The sequence below is a fragment of the Brassica oleracea genome, chromosome C9 (assembly GCF_000695525.1).
Source record: "Brassica oleracea var. oleracea cultivar TO1000 chromosome C9, BOL, whole genome shotgun sequence".
Taxonomy (NCBI): Eukaryota; Viridiplantae; Streptophyta; class Magnoliopsida; order Brassicales; family Brassicaceae; genus Brassica; species Brassica oleracea.
Genome location: NC_027756.1, coordinates 53,329,559 through 53,351,476, shown reverse-complemented (window position 1 = coordinate 53,351,476; position 21,918 = coordinate 53,329,559). Strand labels below are relative to the sequence as shown.

At 36.0% G+C, this 21,918-nt stretch overlaps 4 protein-coding genes and 1 pseudogene across 4 annotated transcripts; 2 read left to right on the top strand and 3 right to left on the bottom strand.

Annotated features, from left to right (window-relative positions):
• Positions 1-955: 955 nt before the first annotated feature.
• Positions 956-3,633, bottom strand: LOC106313789 (basic leucine zipper 2). The gene is made up of 5 exons (XM_013751703.1): positions 3,393-3,633; positions 2,263-2,836; positions 1,801-1,876; positions 1,464-1,590; positions 956-1,381 (listed from the first exon to the last, which is right to left on the bottom strand). The coding sequence occupies exons 2-5, from the start codon at positions 2,793-2,795 to the stop codon at positions 1,197-1,199; spliced, it is 921 nt and encodes a 306-aa protein (XP_013607157.1). The 5' UTR covers positions 2,796-2,836; positions 3,393-3,633; the 3' UTR covers positions 956-1,196.
• A 1,984-nt stretch (positions 3,634-5,617) lies between these two features.
• On the top strand, positions 5,618-7,483 carry LOC106317086. The gene is made up of 7 exons (XM_013754945.1): positions 5,618-5,714; positions 5,861-5,969; positions 6,407-6,490; positions 6,590-6,629; positions 6,723-6,791; positions 6,886-6,995; positions 7,094-7,483. The coding sequence occupies exons 1-7, from the start codon at positions 5,687-5,689 to the stop codon at positions 7,230-7,232; spliced, it is 579 nt and encodes a 192-aa protein (XP_013610399.1). The 5' UTR covers positions 5,618-5,686; the 3' UTR covers positions 7,233-7,483.
• Positions 7,484-9,476: 1,993 nt separating this feature from the next.
• Positions 9,477-10,447, bottom strand: LOC106315959 (transcription repressor OFP13). The gene has a single exon (XM_013753812.1). The coding sequence runs from the start codon at positions 10,415-10,417 to the stop codon at positions 9,638-9,640; it is 780 nt and encodes a 259-aa protein (XP_013609266.1). The 5' UTR covers positions 10,418-10,447; the 3' UTR covers positions 9,477-9,637.
• A 4,759-nt stretch (positions 10,448-15,206) lies between these two features.
• LOC106317546 lies at positions 15,207-16,669 on the top strand (annotated as a pseudogene).
• A 572-nt stretch (positions 16,670-17,241) lies between these two features.
• Positions 17,242-21,541, bottom strand: LOC106318361 (pentatricopeptide repeat-containing protein At5g04810, chloroplastic). Its single transcript, XM_013756299.1, has 10 exons — positions 20,611-21,541; positions 20,417-20,544; positions 20,191-20,331; positions 20,027-20,113; positions 19,798-19,951; positions 19,660-19,719; positions 18,985-19,413; positions 18,167-18,462; positions 17,966-18,095; positions 17,242-17,890 (listed from the first exon to the last, which is right to left on the bottom strand). The coding sequence occupies exons 1-10, from the start codon at positions 21,505-21,507 to the stop codon at positions 17,378-17,380; spliced, it is 2,835 nt and encodes a 944-aa protein (XP_013611753.1). The 5' UTR covers positions 21,508-21,541; the 3' UTR covers positions 17,242-17,377.
• Between the last annotated feature and the right edge of the window lie 377 nt (positions 21,542-21,918).

Sequence of the window (21,918 nt, the reverse complement as noted above, 5' to 3'; positions counted from 1 at the left end):
ATAAATCGCCAAAGGAGGTTGGAGGCAGAGGAATCTATGAACTTGAGAGGTTGTCGACTCTAAGAAGGGGCGAGCTAGATCCCCCACTCATTTTATAAAAATAAATACACCACATTTTAAAAAATGACTTGTTATGAAAAAAAATTATAATTGTTGTCAAAGAAAAGCATGTGTTTCTTGCATTTAGCTATATTCTTGTATTGATAATACTAAAAATCTATATTTTGTTTTATAAGTTTGGTGGTAATAAAATTAAAAATATATTAGTACCAGATTTTTCTTATTATCTGGTTAGTTAAGTTATTTTAAAACCTCAAATACATCTTAATATTTGAAATTAATTGAAAAGCAAACACATTTTTTAATTTAATTATTTACTAAATTACTGAGATACTTTACAACGATAACTCTGATATTCATGATTCAATTATTTGTTTGAAATCATTGAAGACATGTGTGGTAGAAAACATGACTACATGATCATTTTAAGAAATTTTGTCCGTTAACATATTCTTCTTAACATATCACACAAGTTTTCTGGAAGTGAATATTTGCAATTGTATGACTTCAAAAATCTATCTATCTCTGTATTTGACTAATCTACAGTTCATAATTATTTATTTGAATTGTTGAAAACATTTATCGAAATATCACACATAATAATATCTTTTGGTAGTTCCAATTTAAAATTAATAGTCTGAAATTTTTGAGATTAAATAAAAGCATTTGTAGATTATATCTTGTTTTTCAAAAGGTATGACTGCATCGTTTTCAATTATGATGCTTTTTATTAAATTTGTGTTATGATCTTACATGTTGCCCCATTCCAAACGTTTTCTCTGAGCTTCCTTCTTTAGTAACTGGTTCGTTATGAAGATCTGTTTCTTACGACATGCAAGTCTTATCAATCTTGGTTTATCTAAAGTACATTATTTAGTTAATTGCTAATATTCCCTCCTTAAAGCTACTCATATTTCAAATCCGGCATAATGAGCTACACTATGATTACAACATTAGAATCTCGAAGTTATAACATTCTTTGTGCTAAAAGCAGACTAAGTCCAATACTCTCGACACAGAGAGTTGGATACTTTTTATACAAATCAGAAAAAGATTTGTCCCTTTTTCTCCAAAACATAGAACTGTCATCATCCTCAAGCTACTTATTCTTCTTGTGAGGGAGGGGGTTCTTGTCTTTAGTTGAGATTGAGTTTAGTCAGATCAAGCAAGTTCCAGTCCAAGTGTGACGAACCTGTCCGTGGACCTATACTTGAACCGGCAGAGTAAGACCTGGCCAGCCTGTTATTGTTGTTGCTGCTCCCAAAGTTTCTCAATCTGGAGTTCAATCTCTGAGCTTCCTTCTTTAGTAACAGGTATTCACCTACAAGAAGATGATCTTAAGCTTTGATTCAGATACTCTTTAAATTGTTTAGTTTTATGCCAAGTTTTTGTTTTCTATTTACCTTCCCTTATGAGCTTGTCCTGCTTTAGTATCGCCATCTGCTGCTTCATCTGGCTGTTCTCCAAGGACAGTGTTGCACGTGTCTGAAGAAGTGAAGCCACTCTCACTGATAAATCTGCTTCCACCGCCTGCAAAAACGATGTTGCAAGGTGTTTTATACTATGTTATATGGATGTGCATCTAGCTATGTTGTAAGACCAATAACTCGCTCATCCAACCACAGAGATCTAAATCTAATACAGTATCCTATTTTTGTACATATAACTGTATGATCCACCGGCAAAACAACCAACACGGTTGAGTTTTAGAGAGCACAAATTAGAAAGCAGAAACTATACCTGCAGCATGGATACCCTCCTCTCAAGTTCAGCAATGTACTGGAGCTTACGAACTCTTGAACGCTGTCCTGGGTTCCTGGCAAAGTTAAGACAGATGAAAGAATGAACACATGACGCAACAAGATCATGTACAAGCACCGATACCGAGTTTAGACATTCTAAGAGCACCCTTGTGGAGATACATACAAAGGGTAAACTAAATGCCATCTACACATTTGCTAATGTAGCGTAGCCAGAACAAACCCATCTTTAACTACAAATCCAAGTGTAAACTAAAGTACCCCTTCCGTCATATCTCAATCTTGATCTAGAACTAGATGCAGAGGTACCACGTTAGAGCTTAGGAGACTAAAACTAAAATTCACCCATATGAAACATGTTAAATTAGGAACATTAGCTGATATTAAGAGACTAAATCTTATCAAATTCTCTACAATAAAGTAATGGTTAATGTTCTCTCACCTTTTTGCATTTGAACCGCAAGCATTATCTGCCTCATGTGGATGACAAATGCTTCCTTTCACAGTATCAACTGCGTTCTGAGGAGCTTTCTGAGAACCATAATCCGAGAAGGCAGAAGCAATAGGGCTACCAGAGAAGCTCGAGCTGTTCCTTGCTCTCGGCGAGTTGGGACCATACACACAAGCCGACTCCAACTCCCCACAAGCTTCAGAAGTCAAACTCTCTTCATCTTCCTCGCTTTGGTTAAAACCAGCAAAGTCCGCCGAGATGTCTCCCAACAGCACAACCGAGTCGCTAGCCGAGCGGCGCAGAGGAGAAGGACCTCCACAGTCAGTTTTGTCACCCAGCAGCTCGTCAAGCCAAGCTGGTTGCTCCTCGAGCGTGGAATCTTGAGTGGGAGAAGAAGACTTGTGATGATGGCTAATGTATGATTCAACGGGGGAAGAAGAAGAGTAGAATGTATCTGCATAAGGATTCAAAGACAGCTTCTTTGGGATAGGGCAACGAGGAGGTAGCTGACCAGGCCTTGACATGATTTTTTAAACTCAAATGAGATTTGCTTCACAGATTCCCCCTAAGATATCAATAAAGTCAAAAGCTTTGTTAGAAGAGAGTACTAGTTAACAACAAGTCATCATCAAACTTAAAGAAGCTTAACTCTATGCCAAGGACCAAAATTTAGAGCTTTAAACCCTAAAGTTTTCTTCTTAGCTTATCAAACAATCAATTTAAGAAAAAATCATTACTTTGTGAGATAAACTAAGCAAAAGAAAGCTCTCACTAAACCAAAGTTTAGAGCTTTAAACCCTAAAATTGTCTTCTTGATTATCAAACAGTGACCTCTCAATCTAAGATCCCGACAACAAGTCTTGTAATAACCCCACACGACAAAGAAGACAAAACAAAAGACAAAAAAAAAAAAGAACTCAAGACGAAGAACAACGAAGCAATGAAACAGTTACCAGCAGAGAGTCATTACAACCTTAAAACAAAACAAAAAAACGGCATTGAAATCAAAACCAGAAATTTCGACAGAAAACCCTTAAAAGCTACGAACTTTGAATCGAATAAGCAGAGAGATTCATAACAAAGCTCGTAATAACTCTTCAACAATCGAAAAAGTTACTTACTTTGACCTCCGGTGAAGGTTTTCCGGCGAAGGTAGTGACGGAAGAACAAGGTCGGAGTAAAAAGAGAGAGAAACGGCGAGAGTGTAGACGAAGGAAAGATATTAATAGCAGTATAGCACCAATCGTCTCTCTCTCTCTCTCAGCAATAAAAAGGAAAAAAAAAAAAGAAAAGAGAGAATTGATTCTATTGGCTTTAGCTCACAGCTGCGTGTGCGTATATAAATGTGTATTAAAACGTGTTTGTAAAATAAAAAATAAGCAATGACGGGATGTGGTAGCTCGTTTGGTAAGGGTCTTGGGGGCCAATTGTCATGTTCCCGGGTTCGAACCAGGCGGATGGGAACTGCCCATCTTGTCATCAAATGCGGTATTGGATGTTGAGCCTTGTCCTCAGCCCAGGTAAAGCCCTCCTGGGTGAAGTGGACCGCTGTCTAACCGGGCCCAGGGGAATGACCCACGTAACTGGGGAACCCCTGGATTACAAAAAAAAAAAAAAAAAAAAAAAAAAAAACTCAGAGAATTGAGGAACAAAGGGCAACACAAACACACACACATACACACTTATTGGCTGGAGATGGAGACGTACGGACGGCTCTTGGGCCCTTTTGTTTGTTTTGGGTCAAGGGTCAGTGACCTGAACCCATCCGTGCTTTTTTTTTATATATATAAAATAAAGTTTTTTTTTTCAGTTTTTGGGTTGTCACATTGATTATGATATTTGATCATATTTTGGCATTTACATTACATTGGCCCCACTTTTTTTTTGTTTAAGAAAACATATATATACGTCTAGAACGTTCAGAAGAAACAGCTGTAAAGAGACAGTTCAAGAAGCATTGTGTTTTTTTTTAATAGAGATGATTGTATTATATTATAGGGGAATTGTAGTATATGGTGGTTACTTTAATCAAAAAGGTTTGAGTTTGTAGACATTGCTTTCTTTTGGTACATTATGCAATTTGCAACATTGGTACACTGGTTTCTTTTGGTACATTATATGTAAAGAGTTACATGACGTTTAATGTTTTGTCTGCTGTTAACAAAGTGACAGAGCATATACCTTAGAATGGTTGTTAATATAGAGAATTAAAAATTAATCAAGATCTTCTTTTATGCCTTTTTCAGTAATGGCTCAGAGGTTTAAAGTTTATAAAACAGACTTGACCAATAAAGCAGCTGTGCCTCACAGCTTTAAGTATTTGATAATATCGAGTACCTGTTTCGTTTACGCAAAGTTGAGAGATTTTTGCGTGTTTTTATATATGTATTAGATTAGTAACACTGGTGGGAATAATTTAAAGCATATGAAAATGAATAACAGATAGTCATCAGATTAACATTGAAATAATGTTAAGACAAGGACATGTCAAACAAAAATAAAAGTAAGCATAAAGAAGCTATATTTTTTTTTCTTCTTATAATTAAAGTGAATGGTGCGGAAAAGAACCCACCAAGCTCCAATAATTTAACGTGTACTTTATTCTAGATATGGAAATCCAATTATTCCTCGTCTTTTGCTTGAAATCTAGAAAGTTACACATTCACCTCATCTGGTACATATTTGAGGTCTATATACATACATATATGTACAGTAGAAACAATATGTGGCCTGAGCGAGTTTAATAATAATAGAGAAATACTAATAAATAACAACAGCCTTTGTAAAAACTATAGAGAAATAGCATCATGCATGAGAGATAACTAACATTTGAAAATAAAACATTTAACTCTGCCTAGCCAGTTTGGGCATATCTACATGAAACATTAAAATAAAGTCCGAAAATTTATAAGAAAGACGCATAGAATTTCTAAATTATTAAACACAAACTTTTATTATTTTTTTACTAAATTATTTGTAACCTCTAAAATCTCAAGACCAATAATATCTATCCACCATTTGATAGCCAAAGGCTTATTAGTGACGTATGTAGAGAATTTGATGTAAACCAAACCTCACATTCACATTCACATTCTTTTGATACGAACAATAGTAGTCTACAAGAATTAATCAAAGGCCATTGATCGTTCTAATCGTTTTCAACATGCAAAGCAAACTCGCTTTTACTTCATTCAAAGCGATTCAGTGACCGCACAAATTTATCAATATTTTTTTTTCTCGGTTTGAATAATCAACGGTCAAAAACAAAGACCATATGGAGAAGACTGTGCCACGTGGACGTTGTTACACCATGTTCCATGCAAATATCACTCCTTTCCCTCGCTTCAATTTCGTAATTCAATCTAATTTTTCAACAAATTTTTTGTTGTTTCAAAGGAAGATCTCTGAAACATCCATGGGGAAACACACTAATCCGAATCCAGGTTCGTTTAATTAAACCACTGAATCTGTTTATTCACTTTTTTTACGATCTTGTTATTTTGATGGTTGTTGATGAGGAGGCTATTCATCTTCTTCTTCTTGGATCTGGTTGTTGATGAATCATACATGTTTTATCGTTGTCTGTTAGATGAATCTGGAGCGGAGATGGATCCGGCGTGGGAATGCGCGGGAAAAGGAGCGTGTGAATTGAAACAGAGGCGATTTGCTGATACGATCATGCCTCATATCCTCAACTTGTGAGCCCTGTTCTGTTATGGCATCTGTATCCTCGTATAGTTTGTTAGTTTGTTAGATAGGTTTTTGTGTAATCCTAGACTAGCTCAGTTTACTCCTTACTTGTTCCTTGCATCACAAGTTCCTTTATTTGTTGGCAAATTGCAGCTCACTGGTATGTTTTCCATGTCAAACGTAGCTGTGCATGAATTCGAGTTTTGTAGTTTTTCACGATAATACACTTTCATGGCATTTTTTTTTAGCAGAAAGACATTTTTTTAAACTTCAACACTGCAGGAATTTACTTTTGGGTTCTCTTCAAAAAGTCTCGTGCTAATCAGAGTTAGACATTCTATTATATATTACACATTATTTGTCTAAATTTTCGATGTGAGATTTAGATTAACATTTCTCATTGGATTTTGGAGCTTTTTTAATTCTTCTTGCGGGATTGTTTTAGGTATGGGTCTTGCGCAAAAGCAAAAGATTTTGACATGTATGCACCAAATGCTTCGTTTGAGGACCCTTTAACTCATGCTCAAGGGTATGTTGCTCCTCCTACTAACAACTTCATATTCATTGACAATGAATCATTGTTTACACTTGTATATTTTTTGTCACTTTTAAAAAATAATAATTTCAGGGTGAAGCAAATCAAATCAGCATTTTATTCACTCTCAAAGGTATATAATAAATCTCACTTCGATGTTTACTACTATGATGATGGAAGTATCACTATACAAAGACTCAATCACACCATCATACTCTCCTTACAGGTGTTTGGTGAGTCAAAAATAGTTGAATATCATATTCAGGAAAGTGTTATCGCACCGGGGAAGAAAGAGGTTAGAATCCCCTTATTCTAGCCTCGTTGCTACACTATACCATGATTGTATTTTCACCGTTTAAACAAAGGAAACAACTTATGGAACAAAACAGATACTAATTGACAACAAACAACACTACAAGCTCCTGGGAAAGAACATTCACATGATCTCTCTCATTAAACTCTATGTCGAGAACGACAAGATTGTCCGACACGAAGACTGGTAATAACTAATAACTCCACCCTTTGTTTCTCAAACCGCTAAATTTCACAGATCCTATATTCATTTAACTGCTTCCTTGTTGGTCGATAATGTATAAGGTGGGACAAGAAACCTCTCAGGAACAGAGACACTGTTAGCTTCCCGTTAGTAGGTCGGGTAATGGAGATGGGTCGAAGAGGCTTGATGCTAGCGACTCATGCCATGATGGGTTTTGGTAAAGATCCTAGCTCGCATTGAGTTAAAAGGAGATTCTTCAGGAAAAAAAAAGATCACAGTTACTGTAGTGTCTAAAATTCTCTTCAAAACACTCACTGAGTTTGATGAAATCCTTAAATGTTTGTAAGATGTTAAACGTATTGTTGGTTTTTAGTCTCTTTTCTTACTTCTCGTAGTTCCTTGCGCCACAACTTCTAAGGAAATCTGAATCCTTGTGTGGCTGAACCGTGCTGGTTTTGGTTTGTTTTCAACTATATCCGAATAAACCGATGTAGGGCCAGATCGAAGAACCTTCCTCAAATGGGCCTTCTCTGTCAAATCTAAGTGTCCAAAAGTTTTGTCTCGATCTTGACGTAATATACTTAGATGATTATTTCGTGACTGTACACTCGTTTTTATCAAACAAGTTGGGCCCTTGTTTTATACTTTTATATTAGAGAACATAATGATAGGATAGTGATTTTGTAAGTAGAAACAAAAACAATATGTTCTATGAAAGAAACTGGTGTTAGTTGTATGAATGTTACATTTAAAAAAAAAAATCTTATAACAAAGTTGTGTTGTTATCTTACAGGTGTTTGATATATAATCCCCATTTTTACCGTATCATATATAGGTTACTATATATACTCTTTTTTTGTGTGCACAGGTTACTATACTATACACTATACTCTAAATAATCCCATTTTTGTTCCTATTTCGTATAGAAAACATCTATCTGAGGACCACACCCTTGCGATGTATTTCTTACAAGAAAAACACCAAAGTTATGAAATTGAGGAAGGAAATGATAAAATACCTAACACTTAGAAAATTATAAAATGACGATCAGAGAAAAGGAAGAGACATTAACGTCGTCGTCTAGGTTGGTCCACGAATTAAATGTAGAGCAATAAATGGAAAGAGATAAGAGAGAAGGAGGTCTATAATGTCGGGGGAAGGATTCACAGGGTGTATGTGTGTGTGAACACCACCATTGCTCATGTCATGTTACTCTTTCCTTCATTTCACAATACAAAATACAAATCACAACTCTCATTTGTTTCATTTTCAAACTCACTGTAGACCAACATTCTCTTTTAATGCACCCTCGTAAATTTAGCTTTTTTTTGTATTTCATCAGTTTGAAAATTATCATATAAAAAGAGTTCATATGTAAAAAATAATATTTATAAATATTTCGATTACATATTTTTTTACCGCGAGATCCGTAAAGTTCAGAGTCGAAGTCTTTGTCTTCAAGGGAGGAAGACTCCTCACTCCTTTGGAGTAATTACTTTTTAAGATTTTGACTCCTCACGAGTAATTAATACAAAGTAAACAGCTTTAGTAGAACTAGTATATAGGATATGAGTGATGATACTTTTTGTAAGTGTCAAATCAAATGTAGATAACACGTCAAACTTGATAATTAAAAGTTTCCAGATAGATGCGATTTTCTAAATAAAGCATGTTCTTTCAAAATAGAGTAATTTGATGTAACCTGTATTTAATTTACAAACTTAAGTAGAATTAAACAGAACTTAAAATACTTGTACGACTTTGTTTAACTCTTATCCTTTTCACTGTGTTCATCCAGTAAAAACTAATTGTTTCATATAGACTAACATTTAATGAAATTGTGATGGGTACATATGAAATTATAAAAAAATGTTTCAGTATAGAGCGATGATTCATTGGGCAGTTTTTGTAAGAAAATTACTACATTGTAAGAAAATATAAACCTCAAAAAGACTAAAAATTAGTAACTAGACCAAACTGTTATAAACTAATATTAGGGTGTCAATGAGACTTAGATTTCTATAGAGTTTATTGATTTTAAAAATTGAGAAATTTGTTAAATTTGGAAAGATTTGTAGAGAATTTTGTATATTGTGAAAATCTATGAAAATAAAGTAATATAATGATTTTAAGAATTAAAAAAAAAACATGTAGTATTCTCAAAATTTTGTTTTGTGAGTTAAAATGTTAAGAATTAAACTCTCCAACAACATTTAATTTAATAGATTTGTAGAATCATTAAAATCTAAAAAATTCTAATAACAAATGATTTTGTACAGAATTATAGAATCGTAAAACCAATAACACTAAATTCTAACGAGAATGTGAATATCTATAAACTAATAACACTAAATTTAGAAAATTATAAGGCTAATTATAAATCAAATTCCCACTAATTAGTTTCAATTATTAGAGATTTTTTTGTTGTCTGAAACTCACAAATTAATTAGAGTTAATTTTCTCAATTAATTATAACACAGCAGCGAACAAAAGGGCACACGATAATATTAAAGTTAACAAAAGGCTCTATAACTACAATATAGCTTTCATCTAACGACTACTTACGTTTTTACAGCGTCCAAAAAGTTAATCCGGTAAAAAAAAAACGAGATTAAAATTAAACACCAATCTTAAAAAAAGTTTTTTTAACAGCTCCGTCTCTCTTCTTCTTCGATCTCCGTCTGACCACGAGACGACGAACATAACGGCGACGTCGGCAAAGAAGATACGGCGGTGGAGTAACGAGCCGAGTCAGACACCGACGATGCACCGGCGCCGGAATCAGAGAGCCCCGAGAGTAGATCGACGAATGCGCTCACGATCACGCCGTGGCTCCTCTTCCCGTTCATCCTCAAGTACCACGCGAGCATCGCCTCCAAGCTCCGCCAATCCTTGGCAAGCTCGCCGTGGCTCCTCACCATCTCCTCCATCGATCGCCGGAAATCGCCGTACGGATCGTCGGACTCCATCGCCACCGGGACGCTGATGTCCTCGATCGGCGGCGTGTAGATACTACAATCCCGATCCTCCGATATAACCGCCGCCGCTTTGGATTTCGAATCGCATTCCGATTTCGATTTCTCGAGGATCGAGCTGGTGACTCCCGGATCGAAGAACAGCCGCTCCGATCTAACGACTCCTCTAACAACCATCTCGAGAGATTCAGCGTCGAGGTCTTGATCCGACTCGGTTGAGTGACTCGCCGTCTCGGACGAGTTCGTGAACCACGACTCGGGCGTTTCGGCTTCTAACACATCTCCTCCTCCTCCATCGTTGTCGAAGAAGACAGAGTTGACAGTCTTGATCATGTCGTCTCCGACTCGAAACGAGAGACTCTTGGCATTGTAGCAGAGAGGAACCGCCAGTAATCCACCGGAGACGCCTCTGAAGAGAGATGAGAGCTTCATCATCTTCTTCTTCCCCATTGTTGAACTCAGCTTTCTTTTTTTGAGAGAGAGTTAGCAAATTAATGGAAGGGGAAAGAGTTTGGAGGGAGATTGATATAAGGTGAGAGCTGGTGGGTCCAGCTCATGTGTCTATTTAATTTTTTTTCTTTCTGTTATTCTTTTTTATATTAATATAATATATGTTGATTTTTTTATAAAACTGTCTAAAGTCTAACATAATTGATCAAATGCGATCAAAATAGTTAATAGTATTTTATAAAACTGTCCACGTTACCTTATTTTATAAATTTTATTATAAAAATACTTTACTAGTTTTGGAACATTCAGTAACGTGTGGTGAAACAACTTTTTCACATATGATTTATACACACATTATTAGCTCCTTTTGGTTGTTGGAGAGGTGAACTTGAAGTAACTAACTAAAAAAAGATCATACAAACACTGGTAATGGATTTATCTGAATTTGAATTTAAATCTGGCAATGCTATTATACTTCTGAACACGTCCTTGTTATAAGTTAGTAACACATCAGAAGCATTCAATCTAGCTGAAGACGAGAGAAATTAAATGTTAGTCCCGAGCCAATGGCAAAGCACTGTGCAGAACACAACGCATTAAAAACGATTGCTTACAAGAAAATGTTGCAGAAAACAAATCCCAATAACATAAAAATATACTAGTATTTTTATATTACTGTGTAAAAGGTTGATTGACGGTACTACATTCTTGTCCATTGGCTCGTCATGTCAAATCTTCTTCTCAGTAATTATATCTCTACTTACCACTCTTGGATGATATTAAATTAATATTATTAATACTTGAGTTTTTGTAGGTTTCTTAAATATAAAAGTCGTATTTAACATTTTTAGATTTCACGTTTGTAAAAACTGCAGTCAGTCAGTTTGACCTTTCCACATGCTATATTGAGTTATTGACAGACTCTATAACCTCTGTTCTACGAATATTCACGGTCAACATATTACATTTGTAATTTACCATATAAATACATATACATATGTGCGTAAATGAGGTCTATATTGAATCGAATGACTGGTCGCAGCACATATCACTCTTATACTTTTTTGAAGAATTAATCATGTTAAATTTGTTGTAAGAGTATGATTCATCAATGCTGTACATGAATGTAAGGGCGACGACAGTGTCCTTGAAGAATCAATAGTTTAGAGTTTCAGAGATATATAAACTGAAAATAGTAAAAGATTTAGGCAGAGCCAATGTGATGTTCAAACCCATAGTTGTGAAATAAAGACATCAAGTGTTTACATACCCATTTAGCTTTATTTACCCGCACATTCAGCATTTTGTCTTTGTAGTTTTTCTGATTTCCATATAATTTGCGTAAGATATTGGATAAACTTTTTTGGGATAAATATGGGAACATAAACAAAACGAGAGAGAACAAGAGAGTGCAAAACTCATGTGATGAATTAAATAGGGTACCGTTGAATCACGCATATATTAATTGTGTATTTTCTTCTGTTAGATCTCTATGGGATAAATTTACAAAATAGATTCTCCCGTGCTTCAAGTACATTAGAGTATTATTCACATTTTCGACAGTAATTGATTACTGTATCTGATTTAACCTTTTTTGGCTTGTTCCCTTTGATTTGTTCTGTTGAATATCAAAAAAAAAAGTTCATAACGCACGAAATAATGATAAGCTATTCAGAAAAAAAAAAGGAATTCTGTAATATGCGATAAAGGGAATACTCTACAGTGTTCCAACATTTTTTTAATCTCATAAAAAAATTCGAAATCTGTTTAGCCATAATTAAAATTTAAATCCCCTATTCCTATTTCTGCTGTTGAGAAAAAAACTTTTTTGAATACTTTTACTCAAATTTATGAAACTGCCCGGTCTATAATTTAATGAAATACATAAAATTAAAAAAAAAACAAATGAACAAATGTAACATCTTGGTCAAGCCTCTTTATCCGTTTGCTAAAGACCAATTTTTATATAAACATTTTCGATATTTTCCAACAGTGTAAAAAGTAATAATAAATGCCAATCACAGTTGTAAGAAATTTTGGAAGTAACTTCTCAACAACTACAACGGTGATTGAAGCTATATATCTATATATTTAACCCATCACCATCTAAAGTATTTTAAGGAATTCACCACAAATACGGTTGATGTTGATATATTGCTAAGTATTACTTTTTATTAACTTTATTTTCTTTGAAAAATACTTTTTATGAACTTGTAATTACTAAGTAGGATGATTAGATAAATGACCAAACATTTTCCTTAGTATTTTATTCACGAAGGAAGGATAATGAAGTAAACCAGCTATTGGAATTATTAGAGATACGGTAGAGATTCCAATAGTCTGGTTGGTTAAATGTTGTGATAAACTTATTTTTGACAATTCGGACACCAGAGACATCTTGCCTTCTACCTATTACCAAACGACTCATATGATTCAACGAGATTTACTAATTTAAAACTAAAGTTTTGGTGAATAATTAATCAAATTTAGTATTTTTAATATATGATTAGTTTTAAAAGAATAAGAGAAAGTACAATTATGGGCGACTTGATTCAAAATAAGATCATCAAGATTGCATGAAAAGAGCATTACTTGAAATCATCGAGCAACAGGCAAAGCCAGCAATGCATGGAACATGTACCCCGTTGACCCTTATGATTAGTTATTCAATTTTGTAAAAGTTAGCAACTAATCTATCATTATTCGACCCTACTATATGAGTTTATAATGCTAGATTAAAAACTACAACTAGATAGAAGCCTAGAACTAATATACAATCATCATGTCGCATAACTAATACCTCATTTTCTTGACAATAAAAAACTAATAGCTCATGGGTTTGTTCTGGCGCAAATATTTGTTATATGCTTTCTATATATAATAGTTACACAGTTATTATACACTCGTACACACTCCACAAGTCATATGCATGAGCGCAAAGTGGAAACCTACTGTTAATAGGTTCACCTCTAGAATGCACTAGCGTGGACATATTGTTGCAAGGGATACATATTAAAATTCAATAGAGAAATTGACTTTTGTCTGTTCTTATTTGATTGTTCGTATTTACAGTAACAATAAAGGCTAGTTTTGTTGTAAAGATGGGTTTAAAAGGGTTCACATTTATGTAACATTTAATTTAAGGTCATGTATGTGTACCTAGGACTTAAATGTTAATTAGGAGGCCACATGGGCACCGCCTCACTACTTCTCTTTGTCTCAACTAGATTTTGACTTGTTGCTTTTTCTATTTCAGTTTTCAAACGACTTTGATGAATGAACATACAAAAAATATTCTTTCTTGACCCTGCACTTCATTAATCTCTGCATAAAAGTGTAAGATGTCGACAAGATTTTGCTTATACAAGTGCAATGAAAAATGGGCTAGCTACTCAATATCTTCAAAGTACGTATCTTTATTAGTTAGGTGACATTCAAAGTGGAAGAAGAGGAGAAGGTAACGAAGTGGGAGATTCATTGTATTGATCGTATCTTGTTCCATGTCATATTGTTCCTTCTGTCTAGGCTTTCTCACTCATAAACATTATTAACATAATATAAATTACATGATTGAGTCATTATTAATGCATTTTTATTTTGTTCTTATCCTAACCTTCACAATGATAAATGAAAACAATTATATGTCTTTCGACATTATGGTTTAGTTGGTGTATGAATGTTTATTTGTTATACAAGCATATTATAATACGTGACTTGTGATACGTACGCTTACGAACCACATGTTTTTATTTAATATGATTTACTTAACGTATCATGCAGCGTATTGGCCAAATTTTTATATTCAGTATTTACAAAATTAAATATGTAAAAGGGCATGGGTTCATGAAGTTGAATAGTTCTGACTGCTGTTTTATTAAGATTCCATACTAAAATTATTTGATTATATCGCAGATTTGAGTATCTTCAAAATTATAGTAGTACAATAAAGAACCGAAAAATATATTTTTCCGTTAATGTTTACGTGAAAAATACGCAAGAGTTGCATTAAATTTTGATAAACTATACGTAAGCAAACTGTCACAACATGTGTTGCTAAGATAATGTAGTTTGTTCTATTAGGTGTTATCAGCCTCAGTGAGATATGCACAGTTTTGTTTACGTGAATAATATATGAATACACAGATACATTTTCAGTTAGCTTTTGGATATGCACATGATCGATATCTTTGATCAGAGTGATTTTATTTACTAATAAGTCAAACATTTTGGACGTACATTAGTTCAGTTTGTCGATTTTTTTAGTTATGAGTTTCTATTACTAAAAGATTTTTATTTGATATCAAAAGACTCTGACTACTATTCGTTATGCAGCTCTGATTCAACATTATGATATTTTCAAAGAATGTTATTAGTCTCATTCGTTATAGGTTTGAAAATATTTATGGATCAATCAAATATGTATATCCTTTAAAAAACTAGACTGATTTAATCACAAACCCTGGAGTAAATACGAATGTGTGTCTGATATTTTACGAAACGTGAAAGTTTTCACCAATTAGCATATACTGATTCGAGGCCGCATCCTATAATTGGATTGTTTTTTTTCTTTTTCACTTGGTCATTGCAAAAGTTACGAGGTCTGATTTGTACAATCAAAAGAAAAAGGTTAATTTCTCATATTGTTTGAAACTTTCGAGTTTTTTTGGGTTAAACATGTTAAAGATGCGAAATTAACCTTTTAAAAAATCCAAACCGACTTTTGCCCTAGTATAAACTAAAAAGTAGTGTCACATTCGTGTGCGACAAGGCAGAGGAGGAAGATAATAAGATGGCTCAGAGAATACTAAGAGATCATGAAGCTAATCGATGTGAACGATCCGATTTCCCAATCCTCTGCCAATCTTGCCTCGGTGACAATCCTTACTTGCGAATCGAATGGTGAGCCTCCTCTCTTCCATGCATCCCACAAACACAATCTTTGATTTTTTTTATGTTGCTTTATTTTAGGTTCAATATGTCTCTTGAATCTTCTTTTCAAGTGCCATTAACTCTTATTCAGTCTCTTTCTCGTTGATGTTTTCTGTATATATGGAGGTGTTATGTATTGTTTGGTATGTAGGCACTAGCGAATTTTGACAAGGAATGCAAGGTATGTACACGGCCTTTCACGGTGTTTAGGTGGCGACCTGGCCGGGCTGCTAGATACAAGAAAACCGAAATCTGCCAGACTTGCTCCAAGTTGAAGAACGTATGCCAATTCTGTATTCTTGATCTTGAGTATGGTCTTCCAGTTCAGGTCAGAGACACGACACTTAACATTACTAGCCATGACTCTATCCCAAGAAGCAATGTCAACAGAGAGTACTTTGCTGAAGAATATGAGCGAATGGTATGATAGTTTAATTTGCTTAGGTTACGAAAGGATTGTCTAGTTTCCTCATTGGTGATTTTGATTATTTTTTCTTTTATATATTGTAGACTAGAGCTGGACTGGATTGTGACTCTTCGTTTGTGAAGATGAGACCTAATGATACTCTTATGAACCTTCAAAGAAGTGAACCACACTATGGAAAGAACAAGCCACATGTTTGCAGTTTCAACACCATTGGTAAGTGTACAACAGGTGCCGGATGCGCATTCAGGCATGAGATGCCCAAGACAGGATAGTTATCACACCAAAACACTAAAGATCGTTATTATGGGTAAGATATTTTCTTCTATTTTGCCTTTTTAAAATTAATTAGAAGTGCATTTATGCATGTGAAACAGTTGCTACGAAAAGCTAGTGAGACGAGCACTTTGGAACCACCAGAGGATGAAAGCATCAAGACGCTTTACATCGGTGGACTTAACTCGGGAAAGATCCTCGAGCATGACATACGAGACCAGTTGTACGCTTATGGAGAAATACAATCCATCAGAATCTTGGCCGAGAAAGCATGTGCGTTTGTCACATACACAACTAGACAAGGAGCAGAGAAGGCCATGCAAGAGCTCTCCAACAGGCTAGTCATCAACGGTCAGAGGCTAAAACTCACGTGGGGAAGATCTCACGTCCCAAAACACGATCAAGATAGTTGGAAGTACCAAGAAGGCAGTGTGGCTCAGTGTGGTTTACTACCTCCAACAATGCAGCATCAGTACAATATGCACTCAGCACCACCTAACCAGGAAAGACCTTATTACCCATCAATGGACCCGCAGAGAATGGGTGGTCTAAGCACCAATAGGAACAATGGAGCTTCTTACCTGATGCCTCCACACCAGCCATACACGCCACCACCATATTGACATAATGTATGTTGTTGATTATATAAATGTTCCCTAAGTTTTATCTTACGAAGAGTATCATTTTAATATTTTTACACATTAAAAAATGATTTGAAACACATTAATGTTATTATTAATTACACATATTCAACAAATATTATTTACTATAAAAAATTTGTTTATAAAATTAATGCATTATGCAATTAATATTAAACTTAAATAGAAATTTTATTGAAATTCCTTCGGTTTCAAAAAAAAAAAAATCAATAATTAATTTAGGAGCGTGCATGAAAAATAAAGATATGGATGTTATATCCATGTTTGTGCATATCTGCAAAATTAGAATAAAGTTATTACTGGCATTATAAAAAATCAACATTATAATAGGATTATTGCTGGTATTATGAAAAATTAACAGTGACATGTGCATCTAACTAATTAAATTTGTCTTTGTGGTTATCTACCGCAAAATCCTTAAAAAATAAGTCAAACAAATAGGGTGCAAGTGGCATGTCAATCTTGCTAAAAAAACAAGTCAAACAAATAGGGTATGTGTTTAATTTTGGAGACATAGTTAAAACAAAGCAGAACAATCATGTCATTTAATTAATTTCACTTTCAACATGTTTCATTTATTTATTTGCAGAAAACAAAAAAAACACAACAATAACCAAGAATGTGATATTGCTCTATACTAAATCTGTTACAGCTTACATGACTGTTTATCTCTTACTTGGAAGATAATATACCAGAAACCAAGTCAACATCATCATCACTTTCACCATCAACATCATCATTATCATCCTCAGAATCGACATCAGAAACCTGATCCAAGTAGCTATGGTGATGATGATGATGAGAGCTCCAATCAGGTGGGAAAGTCTTCTGCAACGTCTCTGTCAGCTCACCACCAGAACCTTCAATCTTACAGAGACATTTAGACCAGTGAACTGCAGTTCCCATATCAACGATCAAACCTGCTTCCACCATCTCCTTGCAGATCGACATTACTCCCGAGTAAATGTACCCTTCTGCCATTGAAGCACGAGAGAGAAGCGATGTCATAAGGCAGTGATACACAGCTTTATCAGGTTTAAGCCCCATCGCTTTCATCTCCTCGTAGCAACTCAAGGCTTTCTCCGGAAGAGAAGCTCGAGCCCATCCTTTTATTAACGTCGTGTACGTCTTGATGTTTGGCCTCACCCCTAATGCTTCCATCTCTTGGATTGTTTGTGTAGCTCTCTGTCAAAACAAACATGTTTTCAAACAAGTTCTCTTTCTGCTCACAAACCAAAACCAAAGATGCGTAAAACTTACATTCATGTCGCCAGCTTTAGAGCAAGCACTGATGAAAGATGTGTAAGTATGAATGTCTGGTTTAACACCTTCTTTCTTCATCTGCTGCATCAAATCCGCAGCTTCCCATACATCACCTCTCCTTGCCCATCTACAATAAAACTTAAGTAAGAATGTGATTTCAAGAAGTGGTTACAAAAGGTTGTTGATGATGCTTTTTACCCGTCGATCAATATGTTATAGACGAAGGAGTTGCGAGGGATGTTTCTTGTGCTCATCTCTTTGGTGACAGCTAGTGCACTCTGCATCCGTCCTGATTTGCAGCAGGCTTTAAGCAGCGCCTCGTAGGTGAAGATGTCAACCTTCAAACCTTCGCTTTGAAGCCTTGTGAAATACTCAAAGGCTTTCCCCGTATCGCCAACTGATGCATAGCCTTGCATGATCTTTGTGTAAGTGTGTTCGTTTGCGCTAACACCCGCTAGTGTCATCTCATCTAATATCTCAACTGCCTTCTCCATCTACAAAACCAGCATGTCAACAACAGATTTATCTAGGCCTGCGGGTTCGGTTTATTCGGGTAGTTCGGGTCGGTCAAAATCTCACCGAAATGAACCAAAAAAGTTCGGTGCGGTTTTCGGTTAGTTTGATTTCAAATTTTTTTACCAAAGTTTTCTGTTTTGCAATTAGTTCGGTTAAATTTTCAGTTTAATTTGAATAAAATTAGAAAAATTCAGGATAATTTCGGTTAGTTCAGTTATTTCGGTTTCAATTTTGGTTAGTTCGGTTATTTCAATTCGGATTTTGGTTAGTTCGGTTCGGAATTTCTGTGGTACTGTCTGGATTTTTTTTAAGATAACCGAACTAACCTATTAATGAACCGAACCAAAAACCGAATACTTTTTTTACCAACTGAACCAAACTTCAGAACCGAACTAACCCAAAACCGAAAAAATTTCGGCAAGTTCGGTTTGGTTAAAAATCCCAGCCCTAGATTTATCAATCAGATAAGCAGAACAAGACCTAAGATTCTTGAAACATACCTGACGTTTCTCAACTAGCCCATTAATCAAAGCATTGAAGGTGTGAACGGTTGGAACACAGCCACATCTCCTCATCATATCGAAAACCTCTAGAGATTTCCTCATGTCACCGGACTTGGCATATCCGTGTATGATAGGCATGAACGTCCTCGTGGTCGGCCTATGCCTCAGCTTCTGCATTTCCTTCACGGTCTGGACGGCTCGTTCCATGTTACCCATTCCGCAGAAGGCAGCGATGATGTTGTTATACAGTATAACATCAGGTTTCATGCCGTCGTTAACCATATCTTCAAACACAGCAAAGGCATTGGCCCAGTCTTTTAGTTTAACGAACCCATTGATCATCATCGAATAGGTCTTTAAGTTGTGCTTTATGCCTTGTTCCTTCATCGTTCTGCTGACTTCTAAAGCTTTTGGAATCTTCCCAACCTAATAAGAGGAGAGAGGTAAGAGGAGGACATAGACACAGTACCAAGAAAAATCATCCAAATAAATGTTTCTTCTTTTTTCTTTTGAATACCAAGGAGGTTCGGGGCCAAAGCTGTAATCCCCCAAGCCCGAAACCACATCATGTAATATTAGTTTCGTCCCAGTGGTCACTCGAACTAGTGACCTCTGACACAATGGTCATGGTCCTTTCCAGGGTATATATATATAATAAATGTTTCTTCTTACCTTAGTATAAAGATTAATGAGGCAGCCATAAGTGACAACTGTTGGAGCGAATCCACATTCCTATAGCAAAAAACATAATAAACTATCTTCACTTTTGCTCAGATACTAAAAGAGGAAGTAAAGGAAGAGAGCCCAAACCTTGAGTCTTTTGAAAACAATTAAACATTTCTTCTCATCGGCGACCATTGTGTAACCGTCCATCATGGTGTGGTAGATAGCAATAGGTGCGTCGATACCTTCTTCTTCCATCTCCCTAACCAATGCCTCTGCTCGTTCCATGTTGCACGCCTGACTGAGACATTATCCAGAACATATCTTTTAGTTTAAAGACAAAACATACAAACCACACTACTAGATTTGTGTTTACCAGTGTGCATATATGATTTTTCCATAGATACTGGCATTAAGGGATTTGTGTATCCTTTTGGCCTCATCAAACCACTGATCTGCAGCTCTTCCAAAGACAACAAAAGTATCAGATGCAATTAGTGTATATAAACAATGGTTAGAGACAATAATTTAACTACTTACTCTGCATTTCCAGCTTTAGAGAAGCCTCCAACGATAACACTATAAGTCACCAAACTCATCTCAATCCCTTCTTCTTTCATCTTACGAACGCAAGAGAGCGCTTCCTCCATGTCTCTACCAACTGCATAAGCGTGAATAAGGCTGCATGTTGATTCAAGCAATGGACTTATCACACGTTGGACTAAGCAGAACCTGAAGAAGATAACAAAAAAAAAGGAGATGATACCTTGTGTATATACGTGACGTTGGCGTGATACCTCTGGAACGCATCCTCTCAAAAGTCTCACGTGCTCGATGCATGTCCCCTCTTCTTCCATAGTACTTCACCATCAAACCAAACTCCGTCCTAGACGGCTGATGAGTATAAAACATTGAATCAGTGAAGCAGTAACAAAAAGTGAAGTAACAAAAAGGACAAACCTTGTTGATCTTCTCGAAAGCAGAGACAACAGCTTGCCAGTTATCTCCATTACTATCCAAAATCCTCTGTAGTGTCTTCCTCGACCCTTCTCTCTCCTGATGCCACGACGACTTACTCGACATCTTAGCGTCTTCTTCTTCCCCTTCTTCCACCCATCTCGCTCTCTGCTCAGCCTTCGTCTTCAGCCTCTTCCCGTCGTCTAGCTTCACCGTCAGCACTCTACCGTGAAACTCAACGCCGTCGAACTCCACGGCCTTCATTGCGGACTTCTCCGCCGCGTAGATGATGAACCCGAATCCGGCGTTCTTCTCCACCTCGTGGTGGCCTTTGATTAGAATGGCGGTCTCTATGGGGCCGAATTGTCGGAAAAACTCCTCCAAGTCTGGTTTTTTAATCCAAGTCGGGAGATTTCCGACAAATATCTTCCCTTCTTGTCGGAATTCCCGATTTTCCTTTGGTTTCGTGTCGGTTTGTAAGTCGTCTCGGAATTGGGTTTCCTCCACTGGAGATGGTGGTGGTGGTGGTGGAGGAGGTGGAGGAGATAGCTTGCTGGATAAACGTAGCTTCGATGCTAAAGCAGAGCCAAAGGAAGAGACTTTACTGGCAACCTCTGATTGAACAAGAGGAGACGCGGAAGAGCGATTGGGATTGTTCAGACCCTTGAGGGGATTCTTGAGAGGGGCTTTAGGCGTAGGGGAAGAGGAAGGAGAGGAAGAACCGAGAGATTTTTCCGGTCGGCGAAGGTCTGGACTCTCGGGTGGTTCGGGCGGAGGTTGTGGTGGCTGTGGTTTGAGGGAGTAGGAGATGGATGCCGCCGGAGAGTGGCGACGGAGGATGGTGGCGGAGTAAGAGAAGTGTGGAGCAGAGAGGGACAACACGCTCCCTCCGTTATCCATTCTCTATCACTCAGTTTCTCTCTCGGTTTCTTTTCTCCTTTGGTTATAAGTTATAAACCGGATGTAACATAATCACGTTTTTGTCTCTTAAATTACTAAATTGCCCTTCTAAAACTGTATAATTCCCAATTTAATTAACATAATCAGTTTTACTAAAAAAAAAAAAATTCAATAATTTAGTTCGACTATAACCACTGTTTTCAAAACACTTACAAAAGCCTAAACAGATTCTTTAGTTAGGATTAAATGTTGGATTTAGGTTTCATCGACTTATATATTATTGGGCATATAATAAAACATGATTATGTTAAATACAATCTGGTTAATTTGATAGGAAATTGTGAAAAATTGACCACATTATTAGTTTAGGAGGAGACAAGTGTCGGTATTACTTAATGTGACGTCTATCCT

Excerpts from the sequence above, each read along its gene's own strand:
- LOC106313789 (XM_013751703.1), bottom strand. The coding sequence starts at position 2,795 with ATGTCAAGGCCTGGTCAGCTACCTCCTCGTTGCCCTATCCCAAAGAAG. Across the intron at positions 1,877-2,262 it reads TGCGGTTCAAATGCAAAAAG|GAACCCAGGACAGCGTTCAA; the intron begins GTGAGAGAACAT and ends TAACTTTGCCAG. Across the intron at positions 1,382-1,463 it reads GGACAAGCTCATAAGGGAAG|GTGAATACCTGTTACTAAAG; the intron begins GTAAATAGAAAA and ends ATCTTCTTGTAG.
- LOC106317086 (XM_013754945.1), top strand. The coding sequence starts at position 5,687 with ATGGGGAAACACACTAATCCGAATCCAG. Across the intron at positions 6,792-6,885 it reads TCGCACCGGGGAAGAAAGAG|ATACTAATTGACAACAAACA; the intron begins GTTAGAATCCCC and ends GGAACAAAACAG. Across the intron at positions 6,996-7,093 it reads ATTGTCCGACACGAAGACTG|GTGGGACAAGAAACCTCTCA; the intron begins GTAATAACTAAT and ends ATAATGTATAAG.
- LOC106315959 (XM_013753812.1), bottom strand. The coding sequence starts at position 10,417 with ATGGGGAAGAAGAAGATGATGAAGCTCTCATCTCTCTTCAGAGGCGTC.
- LOC106318361 (XM_013756299.1), bottom strand. The coding sequence starts at position 21,507 with ATGGATAACGGAGGGAGCGTGTTGTCCCTCTCTGCTCCACACTTCTCT. Across the intron at positions 20,332-20,416 it reads ACGTCACGTATATACACAAG|CCTTATTCACGCTTATGCAG; the intron begins GTATCATCTCCT and ends ATCAACATGCAG. Across the intron at positions 18,096-18,166 it reads TATAACATATTGATCGACGG|ATGGGCAAGGAGAGGTGATG; the intron begins GTAAAAAGCATC and ends GTTTTATTGTAG.